Genomic DNA, 13,205 nt, shown 5'->3' with positions numbered 1-13,205 from the left:
AGGTCACTTTAGTATTAGAAGTTTCTTTATGTGTACTGACCTTTTTAGGTAAAGGTCTGTTCATTTATAATATTGCTTAAGAAAAAAAGGTTATTTCTAAAAATCAGTCAGTTTCCCTCTTATGATTTTGTATATTTTCTCAAAAGAGCCGAATAAGACAGTGAAGTAGAGTTAAATGGCATTTATTAAATCACTTCTTAGACAAAATAGGAACCTGTAATCATCACACTAAACAAAATAATATCAAAATCGTATCAAAAATTGGTAGAAAACAAGGCTAAACAAATGACAACATTAACCAAACCTGAAACCATGCTTTCACTGGTTTCGATAGTAATTCCTAAATATAACATAGGTAACATCTATCACGATAATATTTCTGTAACAACAATAAAGTATTTATCGAATTCAACAATATGCCGTTATTAGCACTAACTTATCAGTCTAACATAGTACTTAGTACAGTTTTGTAATTACAATTCGGTTGTATTACCAAATCAAATAATTTTAATTAAACTCTGCTTAATACACTAACTCAGATAAACAAAACAATGAGTACCTACCTACTGTTTTCACTGGTTTAGATAAGTAATTCTTAAATTAATTGTATTATTAGCACTAACTTATCAGTTTAAACAGTCTTGTAGTCGTAGTCATCAAATCATTTTAATTAAACTCTGCTTAATACACTAATTCAGACTTTGCTTTTTGAGTATGACATAGTAATACCACTTTAAATTTTATATTTTAATATTACTCCTAATAATAAGCACTTAATACTCGTATGTATCCATGTTATTTATTATTATTTTTAAGTTTAGTTACTCACAAAGTATTATCAAAACTGGCGTAAATAGTAGGTATTAAATTTTTTCTGACTAAATCTTTGAGATCTTTTCTTTTATTTTCTTTTAACTCAAGTGCATGCTCATATAGCTGTTCAAGTACAATTTCTTTGAAACCCATCATTTTTTTTACGTTTATTCCTCATGTCAATTTGAGAAAAAATCTCATCGGAGTATGATGTTTTGTAATAAAAGTGAAACATCTCCGCCTTATCAAATTTAAGTAGGTACTTTAAGATCATTCCACAAAACTGTTTCTTTATGGAGGTTTTCCTTAAAGTTGTATCCCCACTGCTCCTGAAGTAGTTTGAGATTTAAGAAGAATTCATAATTAACTTCTTTGACTATGAAAGGTTGTCCAGACTTCCGAGCGCTTTTGATCAAGGTAGCAAATTGAACTGGTATGTATATAGGCCCTGCTTTTTCGTTCTTCTTAATTTCTTTTTCAATCAAACTATGCACATTATCTGCTTCATTTTGGGTGTGCCCTTTTATTAGATACTTATGGGTTATACTTTCGATGTAAAGTTACATGTAACTTTTTATCTGCGTTTTTTGCGCTAAGAGTTCGTAAGTAATCAAAAATACATGAGCCTATTTCATTGGCTCCCCTTTGTCCCTGGGTCACGTCCCAAAAATAACAGTAAACGTCTCCGTAAGACTTTTTATCCTCTTCCCCATTTTTTAATTCTGTTATTGTGAAATCAAGACAGTTTATTTTTGAAGAATAGTAAAAATAACTTGGACTGGGACATAACATGACGGACTGTAAATCATAAATTGCGCAAATGTGGGTCTCGTCAATGTTTCGTCGTCTGTCCGTTTTTCTTGGCGACAAAGCTCTTTTTCTTGGAGGTGTTTATCATAGTTCGGCTTGAGCAGTGTTTTGTTACTTTCGGGAGCAAGTTCGTACGCAACACACGTTTCACACCTGTCTTTTTTCGGCTGAAAAAAACTTATATTGAAGTCTTTGTTAAAAGTGTTCAAGTATAACCAATAGTCGCACTGTGGCAGACTTTTTTCTTTTTGATCATTGTTAAAATCAGTCCAGAGGTCCCTTATAGTTTTGCTGTCAGATATGTACTCTCTACTTGAAGTAGCTCTAAAATAGTGAGATTCTACCCTCGGTATGGACTCTATGTGTTTCCTGATGCTTTGGAGCAATTTAAGGTCTACCCTCTTTTTGTTGTCATGCTTTCCTCTACCCTCAGGCTCTACGATACCATGGCTATTGGTTTTACTCTTAACGGTTCTCAACTGTCTGTCCGTTATGTCCAAAGTGTTTATGAAAAACAATTTGCAAAAACACGGATCTTTTTGCCATTTACTGTAAAATAAAAGGCGTTGTTTGGAAGGCGGGGGTTTTGAGCATTTGAATACCTGTACCTAGGTTGCACTTCTATCATGCAAGATCTAATAAAAGCACGCTGTAGTTCCAAATTTGACAATCCCCAATAGGCTTTAAACAGATTAGACCTCTCATCCTCTTTTATGTTATCAAAACATTTAAGTCTACACTTGCTCGTACATGTTCCTTTCACATGCTTAGCTGGAATGATTTTTTTTGATTTGGACAAAGACCTGTAACTTTTGCCGGAGTTTCGTGATATTTTTGTCTGATTCTGTTTCCAGTTACCAGGGTTCCTTTTACGCTTCCTACTTTTTGAGGGTTGCGGTTGACCCGAAGAATCAGAAGATGAAGAGCTAGTACTGGAAACACGTCTACTTCTTTGATTAGAATTTACAGCACGGTATGTTGGATCAGAGTCACTTAGATCCATCACTTCCATTTGGGTGTATTGGTGATTGAGCGTATAAACGTGGGTTACCTGTTTGAGGTCTTAAATTGCTGGTACTAGGACCAGGAATAGTTGTATTTTGAAATTCACTTGTAACTGAAGTACTTGAAGATGATGAAGTACTGCTACTACTTGAGGATGAAGAACTGCTCGTACTGGAACTTCTTGAACGTGGTCGGACAGCATCTGTAGTTTCCGAAGTTTTGTCAGTAATGTCTGGTTCTGTATTTATTTCTTGACAAGCTCTTTCAGGCTCCTGAAACATGAATAATTTAACATTTTATCATAAGATAGAAAATTTGATGTTAATGACCCATGTCTTACATTGAAATTAATAACTTACATTTAAAGGATTTGATTTTTTGCTTGGGTTTTGTATTATCTGATGTTCTTGGCCCAGACGTGGAGATGTATTTTCGATGATTGAAGGACTAGATGGTATGTTTTCTTTGTCGATTTCCAAAGCCTCTTTAAGATTCTGCAAGCAAGTATAATATTAAATTCTTTTACTAACAATAAACATTACTACTGACAAAAAACGAAGCATAAATAAATAGTATCCCAAATTACCTCATTTTGCTGTCTATCCTCCACCATTTGAAGAATTAAAGCGCTTCTTTTCATTTTTAGCTTTTGGGATAGCTGACTCAGTAGAAAACATTAAACACTGAAAAAAGTAATGAATTGCACTATTACTGGATGTGCCTATTGAAAAACAAACTTGAAAATATTAAACAGACTTTCTTTTGAATAGCACAAAATATTTAAGAGTATACTTATAACTAAACAGACCTGTTTCAAAATGGGACCATTACTTAGACTAATTTCTTAATAAATAGGTGACCAAATCTGACATATGCCACTGGAATTGCTAATACACAAAACATAAAAGGGACCTAAATCTAAATCGGTCAGTTTATGAATATAAATTGTAACGTAACTTACCTCCAATATTGACAAATAAACAGACTCAAGGCGTAATCGGTCACTGCGGTACTAAACTTGTAACGTCCTGCTACGACAACTCACGGTGCAACACTGATTTCGTCACTTTGATTCGGGCGCGGGGGGCGAGAATGCTTGAGTGACAAAGAGACCGAAATATAGCTCTATCCTTTTCTTACCATAATTAGCCAGTTTTCTATTATAAGTATGATAGATTGTACTTTTTTAAGTCATTCTGTATATTTAACTCATTTAACCAAAATTTTGATATCGGTCACTTTCGTTCTCAGCGTGCGATATATATATAAATCTATAGATTTTTTTTTCTCTAGACTTGGCTGGGGTACCGCTGTGCACCCAGATTAAAGACTTATCTGTTATATTTGATGAAAAAAATCAACTTTAAGTATTTGGGGACCCCAAAAGTTAAATTTTGTTATCTAGTTTTGCGTGGAAATATTAGAGCGGCTAAACCTTATTCGTGATCCGAAAAGTAAGAAAAAATGTTTCGCGACCCCTCACTTTTTGCTTTTTTATCAAGCATTTATGTTTAAATATATTATAACAATTTTGCTTTAGCAAAATAGGTGAATTTTAATTCACCTATTTTTGATCTTTACCTATTGTTTTTTATTAATATACTTCTCCCGACCTTAAGCGACCAACAGAAGCTTGAAAAACACTGGTATAGGTCCTATTGTTTCGGAAAAAAGTGGCTGTGATATACGAATGAAACTTTTTGCCTTTTGGATGCGTAACTTTAACAGTAGCTCGGTAAAAAGGCAATAATATGGTATGGTAGAGTTTATATTTAATTATCCCTCAATCATGGTTTGTCAAAATGACAACTCATATTAAATTCCAAGCTTTAATTGACATACGAGAAAAATGACGAAAACACCGATTTTAATAAACACTCAAATACGATAACGAGGTCTGACAGGGGTGAACGCGCGGCCACATATCTTTATGTAACTCCAATTAAACGAACCTACAAATCAATTTGGAGGAGAGCCAAACAATTTTTGCGAGAGGCTCGTAAAATACTCCACATATTTCGTACCTGTAAACGTATTATAATTACTTTTTGGTTCAAAATGATCAATAAGATGTCGAAAATAAAAATTTTAAATATTCGCAGCTTCTTTCTTTTTAAACGCAGGAATTTACAATAGTATCGCTACATCATCGCAACCTTTACGGAAACTATTTTAAATTGAGCCAAAAATGAAAGGTCAGAAAATTTTTCCCCCACCCCTCTAAGGGGACAAAAGAGGGGGTAAGATTTTGTATCAAACTTTTTTCTTTAACACATTAACTACTAATCCAATTTGAATACGGTTTTCACATATTATATTATAAAATATTTGTCTTCTTCAAACTTAACATCTGTCTGTCCGTCTATCCGTAGACAAATAGCCTAATTGTATTTGCACCAGATAGTATTTTCAATAACGTTGTATAATATAGAGCTCTATATACCGAATAAGGTGTAAGTTTTAACTTATTAATAGCGTTTAGTGTTGCAAATCCTATTTCCTACTATCCATACTTCCATACTAATACTGTAAATGGGAAAGTGTGTTTGTTTGTTTGTTTGTCCTTCCTTCACGCTCAAACGTAGCAACTAATTGACTTGATTTTTGGCATAGACTTAGTTGAAAGGATGGAGAGTAACATAGGCTCTTTTTGGTCTTAGGAAAAGATCATGATCCCAAAGGATTCTAACGCGATTTTCAAATTTCACGCGAGCAAGGCCGTGGGCAAAAGCTAGTCTAAAATAAAAATATTATATCTAATAGCACTAGACATACAATAACGAGAGAAAGTGCAAAAGTTTTAACATTAAAACATTTTGAACAGTAATTAATACTGAAACCTAAATTCGATATTGCTTTAGCGAACACAACTCCGCTATAACCTATCGAAAGCAAATAAAGTTATTAATCCCCGTCGCTATCCTGTCGCCATCTGACAGCTGATTAATTCGTACCTCCAACTATAGTTGGACTTCAGTCTGTTCAGAGTTATCTAAAGGGACCTATTCCAACGTCATAAGGATAACTTTTATACAGGCTCTGTGGTAGAATAACTTTAAATGAATAATATATCTTTGAAAAGTCACGTAACTGGTACAGTGACAGCCTATGAAAAGCCTATTGAAAACTTTGCCGCATCAAAATTTCATCAGCTATACACGAGGACAATACGACAAAGCTAACCTGAAATATGTAGAGCAAAAGAAACCTATTGTGTCTAACTTCTTTAAAATCCAACGGATAAGAGAAAGAGAGAGAGCGAGATAGTACCATTAGAAGCAATAGAGAAAAGAGAGAGATGTAATTAATATTAGTAATTTAATATAATATAATATCTATGGACGCTTCACACAACGCCAGTCTGGCCCCGTTATATTTAATACTTTTATACTGTACATAATATATTTAAGGTTTTTATTATATCATACACATATTTAATATACACCCATGACCCAGGAACTTTGAAAATTTTTTGTTCCGTCGGCGGGATGTGAATCCGCGACCCCCGGCTTGAGCTATCAACGCACTCACCACTGAGCCACAGAGATCGTCAGCATTACGAGAGTAACTTGCGGAAATTAAAAATCGAACCTTTGTCTTGTGAACGGAAACGCTCCGCCTCAGTTCCCCAGAGCCGAATTAAACTGCCCCATATTGATTTTTTATTAGGCCATCGAGAGCGTTGGCGACTCACAAAATATGATATAACATGTTATAAACTTTCATACTTCCATGCTAATATTATAAATGCGAAAGTGTGTATGTCAGACTCTGTCTGTCTGTCTGTCTGTTACCTCTTCACGCTCACACCAATGAACCGATTTTGCTGATATTTGGTATGGAGATACTTTGAGTCCCGGGAAAGGAGATACTAGGATATATTTTTATCCCGAATAAACGTACGAACGAATTTTGGCGCAACGGAGTTGCAGGCGTCCTCTAGTTTTAGTTTAAAAATGTATATGACACTTCTGAAGTTATATTTTTCCGTACTTAATAACTATTTCTTGAACATATTTTTCTTTTTTGTTCTTCTAATAATTTTTTAACTTCATTCTGTAAACCTGTTGAATAGTATTTTGTAATTTGTCCTAAATTCGAATTATCATGTACCTAAATTATTATAATATATTAAGGTAATTAAAAAGTAAGTTCAAGTAAAATAATTAACAATAATTATTTATTATTTTTGCTAACAAATGCAGAAGTTACACAAACTATAGGTATCTATAATAATTCAAGATGTGAGTGGAAGAATAAGGTAAGTAACATGAAAAAACTTTCCGTTTTTTTGCTTAAATGGAGACTTTAGGGCCGGAAAAATTTTTTGAAATAGAAAAACTATGGATTATATGTATACCCAGATATATTAACTAGGTTGTGAAGTTGAGAAGATAAGTTACAAGTTTTATTAAAATAATTAGGGAAAAAATGAGTCATTGTCCGTATGTTACGAAATGTTACTTGTTCGATTCTTCCACTCCCGTCTTCAATTATTAATTAATTACTATTCTTTCCTATTACCAGCGATTCCCGTATCTTTTGTACCAAGGTCAATATCGTTAGATACCAAATTAGTACCTTACCTAACGAATAATTTACTAAAAAGTCAAAACAAATTAACATCTGATTGACTGCATGATGGTCAGTTGTTGTTAATCAATGATTAATTAGACAAATAAGAAAAAAACTAAAAATGAAAAAGAGTTTTTGAGTTAGGTTAGGTTATCATGTCTAGTACTTGTAAATTATAATAATTAATGTGCTGTTTATCAATTATTGTTTTCTATGTTTGTCCTTATAAAGTAGTCGACCTTTCATCGTCATTGAAATTATTACTCCTTATGTAGTTCTACTAATTACGCAGTTTAATTTCTTTTGTATATTCATTATCATGTGGAGATCAATAGATAAATATTTCTACATATTATTAAGTGGATGCATTCTAGTAACCTTCTTGATATGTAATTATTGTGATCTAATCATTATCAATCTTGGAAAAAATGTGGCGTTGTACTATGTTACGTAGAGCAATTCTTGTATATAATTATGTATATTATATATAATTATTAATTGGAATTTCGGAATGGGCTCCAACGATTTTCATGAAATTTAGGGGGTTTAGGGGGTTTCGGGGGCGATAATCGATCTAGCTAGGAATCATTTTTAAATGTCATTCGTGTTTTACAAATAGCTAGTTTATTATTTAAATATACACCATTTATTAATATAGAAGAAAGAAAACGACGGCACTACTAGGCCGAAATAGATTTTAGATTATCGGTGGCTTTCGGCGCACAAAAGGAAATTCTAAAAACTAGGAACTGCAAATAATTTCCAAACGAAAAATAGTTCGTAATCTATGCTACATTATCGCCAAATATTGAAATACACACATTACTTTCAGAGCCTATTTAACTTAATGAAACAGACACTTTTCCCATATTATTTAAGAATATACATAAAAACCAGCTACATTATGCATGTAAAGTATACCAAGTGATGGGATTGTGGGGTAGGACCGCGTCAGTAACACAGTCGTAGTCGAACGTGACCGCTAGTATTGTCATGAATTTCTCAAGGCTTTCTCGGCGAAGCCTTCGCTCCGTAATTTCTTTACCAGACGTAATAATTCAACGTTTGAAAATGTAAAACGTTTCTGACTCGCTGGAAAATAACGTAATCAACCGCGGAACCGAATCTAACAATTTCCATATCTGAATCTCTTTCGAATAAATGGTTATGACAATCTTGGAAAACAAAGTTCGAGCTGCAACGGCGATATCCATTTTACAATTTCAGTTCACCTTTGATACGCACAGACGTCACCGGCAGGTTTCTTTATTCACAAACGAGATACGCTTTGAATACAGGTCGCGCTGCAAAATTTTCCGAAGCTTTCTGTGCTGCATTTCATTTTAATTGGCTCATTGTTATTTAAACTTGCAATAAAATTGGTATCTGTTATTCCAGATTGAACCTTGCTATTATTAGGAATACAAAAGTGTACCTCTATTCCTCTTTAATATTTAGAAAGAACATAGATTTTTATTGCATATAAATGTACGATTTTCGCACAAATATAAGCTGCGCAAGAAAGTTGTGGGCAGCATCTACTATTAACACAAAAAATATTTTTATTCCGTCACACCCTGTTTTTCCAAGGCTTACACGTAGGCAAAATAGGGGCAAAAAGCTTGCTGGTGTCTGCTCCTAGTAAACTTGGAGTCTTTGTTATCCCCGTTATAAATTGTTCATATTGTATACGATACTAGTCTTGATAGTTTATTCAGTTGCTAGGTCGATGCTCCACTCGAAACTTTGTCGGAGTAACCGCTAAGCGCTTCAATTTGTATGCAGCATTACTTTAGACATAACCGCTGAAGTTAAATTGCATGCGAAATCAACACCTCGGATTGTTTACAACGAGGGAGCTGTAGCTCTACCATGAGCTTAAAGCTATAGTCGATATCGATAAGTATCGATACTAGATACCGACTACGTAAATATTTAGTTTGGCGATTTTAGTTCCGCAAGTAACCGCTAGAGGCGCTGTAAAAATTGCCATACTAAAAATTTACGTAGTCGTGTCGAGTATCGATAAATACTACTGTTTTAAACTCATGGTAGAGCTACTGGATAGCAGCTCCTTCTTTAACTATAAAGCATTAGTTGAAACCCGCAAATCGGCTGCGCTAAAACTTTCTTACCGTGAGAACCGTACGTTTTTCCGGGATAAAAATTATTTCATATTTTCTTTCGCGGTACTAAAAATATATCCGTTCAGCGGTTTTATAAAATTAGTGAGTATAAATTTCTGCTGAGTATATCTACCCCAGTTATATATTGTTATTTAAATATAAACTAGGTATTTGACCGAGGCTTTGCTCGGTTTTCGATGAAAATGACATTTTCTACAAATAATTCCTAGCTAGATCGATTTATCGCCCCCGAAACCCCCTATATACTAAATTTCATGAAAATCGTTGGAGCCGATTCCGAGATTCCTTATATATATATACATATATATATATAAGGAATCTCGGATATATATATATATATATATATATATATATATATATATATATATACACAAGAATTGCTCGAAATTACAAAGGATGACAAAAAGTGATACAGCACCAGCACAATTCGCTAATAAATTGTTAGCTTGCAAATTTTCAACAAGAAACCAAAGCTCGATATGCGTGACTATAATGCTATAATTTAAATTATCAAATTGAACGTAAAAAATAAATACGATAGCACGCTACATTAATTTAGGGCACATTTTTATATATTTTATTAAATCAAACTACATTTAACGGAGTCTGGCTCTTGTACTTGACTACATAGGGTAGTTCCCCTTATAATATACTAGATGTCCCGCGCGGCTTCGCCCGCGTAAATTAGGAATTTTACGGAAACCGTACATTTTCCCATAAAAAATAGCTCTTATGTCCCTACTCCCTTCACTTGGTCTACTCTATATCTGTGCTAAATATTGTCATAAAAATTGCTCCAGTAGTTCGTATTTTCTAGTATTTCCCCCGTTTCTCCCACATTTTCCTGAGTTTCTTCGGTCGTATAAGTCTTAGCCTATAGTCTTACTCGATAAATGAGCTATCTAACACTGAAATAAGTTTTTAAATCGGCCCTGTAGATCCTCCGATTCCGTTCAAGCAAACATACTCATCAGGTTTATAACATTAGGTAGGTATAGATTTTTTTTAATTATCGCTTGACAAACTCGAGTCTATATCTAAAAGATTTTGAAAAGTACCAATAACATGGTATAATATGGTAGCGATGATGATGTTGATGATGAATGTAATTTGCAGAGTAGTGTATATGCTTTCCATTCTTAAAACAAAGCCGAAACTCTCAAACTTGTATCTATAAAGAATCAGGAGTTCTCTAAGCACCTTCCGAACCACGGTATACCAGGTATACCTAGGTGCAAAATCTTACTTGTTGGTGCCATATGCTTAGAATACTTCTCACGAAACCAAAGTCACCACATGTTTCCCTATAAATTTTGAGGAGTTCCCTCGATTACTTATGGATCCTTCATCAGATCACCACTTTTGTGAACATAATACCAAATTGGGAAGATACCCTATATACCAAAAGAAAATTTTTGAAAATCGGTTAACAAACGGCGGAGTAATCGTTGAACATAAGAAAACGAACATAACACCTCCCCATTTTGAAAGTTGCTTAAATTTTTAGCCTATGTGTTATTCTGATGTATAAGCTATATTATTGTAAAGTTTCATTAAAATCCGTTCAGTAGTTTTTCGTGAAAGAGTAACAAACATCCATACATCCATACATCCAAACAAACTTTCGCCTTTATAATATTAGTAGGAAGTAGGACAGCTTCCAACCCCGCCACAATTGCCCGCTTTTTTTAATGAAATAAGGGGGCAAACGACCAAACGGGTCACCTGATGGAAAGCAACATCCGTCGCCCATGGACACTCACAGCATCAGAAGAGCTGCAGGTGCGTTACCGGCCTTTTAAGAGGGAATAAGATAATAAGAGAGGGTAGGGATGGGAAGGGAAGGGAATAGGGGAGGGTAGGGAAGGGTAGGGGATGAGGGGGGGCCTCCGGTAAACTCACTCACTCGGCGAAACACAGCGCAAGCGCTGTTTCACGCCGGTTTTCTGTGAGCCCGTGGTATTTCTTCGGTTAAGCCAAACCATTCGTGCCGAAGCATGGCTCTCCCGCTTGCGCCAGTCTGAGTTAAAACTTATAGTTAATTAAATTACAATAAACAACATAATAATTATGTTATTTCTCTCGTCCTTTATTTATCCTAGAGTCAACTTTTAATCCAGACTGACGCAAGCGAGCAACAGTGGCAGGGTTGGAAACAAAACATTTGATATTTTATAAAAACCTTTTTTAACTTTAGACTCGAATTCGTGCAGACCTAAAGCGCTTAAAAGAAACATGGAAAAACGAGGCAGTATATTTCAAGTAGCTATCTGAGCCTCAGCTGATATAAGTGGCGATTACGTAAAGCCTCCAGAAAGTAATTAATTTCAATCAAGAAAGAAGGCATTTTTTGTACGGTGAGGTCGATCGATACAGCTTTAGGAGCGCAATGGTCAAGGTGAGCCCGGCCGAATATATTATTCCTATCTTATCCGATAAATTGAGGTCATTCGTTTACTACAAACCGCACACATCTACAACACTGCATTAAGTCGAAACACTTAAACATTGAGGTTTCTAATTATTTGAATGCACAAAAATATGTCACATATACCACGAAGAACGGCGTGAAAAACTGACCAAGATAAGGCGTGATAAATACATGTCGGTGAATACGCATTGGCATTTTGGCAGAGTTAAAAACAACATTAAAATCTTGAAAAAAATGTTTGTTATAGTACCTCCCATACACATAAAGCGGGGGTGATTTATTTCTTCCTCGTCCACCCCACCGTGTGGGGTGTCGTTAGATAGGTTTTTTAAAAATATTATGAGTATTTTAAGACCATTTTCCGATTAAGGAATCCATTTGTAAAATATGAAGTTTTAAAGTGGAAAAATCCTTAGAGCCCATTTCCCCCCCCCCCCCCCCCCTTCTACCAGCTAAACAGCTGCTTATGGAAATGTGAAAAAAAATCACGGGGGTAGGAAATATCCTGAATTTAAATGGATAACTATTGCGGCTAAGAAGACTTCATAGGTTATTGAGTAATAGTCGGTCAACTAAAAAAATTGTATTCGGAAAAGTATAAAGGAAATTTTCGTTCAAATTCCTTTGAACGTAACTGAGATGATCTTGTTAGTAGTGTAAAACAAGTTATAAATGTGCATTCATTAACTATACAAAAATCACAGGTCAACAAAATCGAAAAAAATTTGTATCCTGTGCAAACTAATAGCAGTTCCTATAAGAGTTTTGTGTGCACGATATATGTTTCTATGAAGCTTTCTTTCTATCAGCTCAAATTTTTAAGATATTTCATTCCATAGTTTCAAAAATCTCGCATTTTAGCCCATTTCAGAATCACATTGCTGTTGAAAGTATTCATTTTTATTAGTTTTGTAATATGTATGCCAGAGGGAGACACTTCTTATTGAGAATGTAACTTGTTTCAATGAGTTATGACTAATTTCCCCAATATTATGACGGTTTTCAAAATGCTTTACCTAGCTCATACTACGTGGAGTAACAATTTTTGTATGAAAAAAGAAAGTTTAGTTTACAACTCTCTTTTAATAAAAAAATATAATATGCAATTTAAATTGAGATCTAAATAATAGATATTGTGTATATTTACTAAATATATTTTATCAAAATTCATGAAAATAAATTATTTCAATAGTTGTAAAGCGATTCTGAAATAGACTAAAATTCTAGATTCTTGAAACTTTGGAATGAAATATCTTAAAAACCTGAGCTGATAGAAAGAAAATTTCTTAGAAACATGTGATCGGGGTACAAAGTTCTTACAGAAACAGCTTTTGGTTTTCAGGCACCAAATTTATTGTTGACCTGTGAAATTATCAAAAACTAGCGGTACTCTAAGTTATAACGAAACCCTATATTGCACGTGG

General features: G+C 34.2%; 2 protein-coding genes across 2 annotated transcripts in view; both read right to left on the bottom strand.

Moving 5' to 3' along the window:
• LOC121727416 (acetylcholinesterase-like) overlaps nucleotides 1-13,205 on the bottom strand; it is a 96,660-nt gene that overhangs the window by 65,124 nt on the left and 18,331 nt on the right. The gene's annotated exons all lie outside the window — the stretch shown is intronic.
• Nucleotides 2,613-3,410, bottom strand: LOC121727115 (cell wall integrity and stress response component 1-like). The gene is made up of 3 exons (XM_042114795.1): nucleotides 3,215-3,410; nucleotides 2,988-3,122; nucleotides 2,613-2,900 (listed from the first exon to the last, which is right to left on the bottom strand). The coding sequence occupies exons 1-3, from the start codon at nucleotides 3,266-3,268 to the stop codon at nucleotides 2,613-2,615; spliced, it is 477 nt and encodes a 158-aa protein (XP_041970729.1). The 5' UTR covers nucleotides 3,269-3,410.

The sequence above is a fragment of the Aricia agestis genome, chromosome 5 (genome assembly GCF_905147365.1).
Source record: "Aricia agestis chromosome 5, ilAriAges1.1, whole genome shotgun sequence".
Lineage (NCBI taxonomy): Eukaryota > Metazoa > Arthropoda > Insecta > Lepidoptera > Lycaenidae > Aricia > Aricia agestis.
The sequence above is the reverse complement of the archived record's forward strand: the minus strand, read 5'-3'. Positions and strand labels throughout refer to the sequence as shown.

Excerpts from the sequence above, each read along its gene's own strand:
- LOC121727115 (XM_042114795.1), bottom strand. The coding sequence starts at position 3,268 with ATGAAAAGAAGCGCTTTAATTCTTCAAATGGTGGAGGATAGACAGCAA. Across the intron at positions 3,123-3,214 it reads AGGATAGACAGCAAAATGAG|AATCTTAAAGAGGCTTTGGA; the intron begins GTAATTTGGGAT and ends ACTTGCTTGCAG. Across the intron at positions 2,901-2,987 it reads AAAAATCAAATCCTTTAAAT|GAGCCTGAAAGAGCTTGTCA; the intron begins GTAAGTTATTAA and ends TTCATGTTTCAG.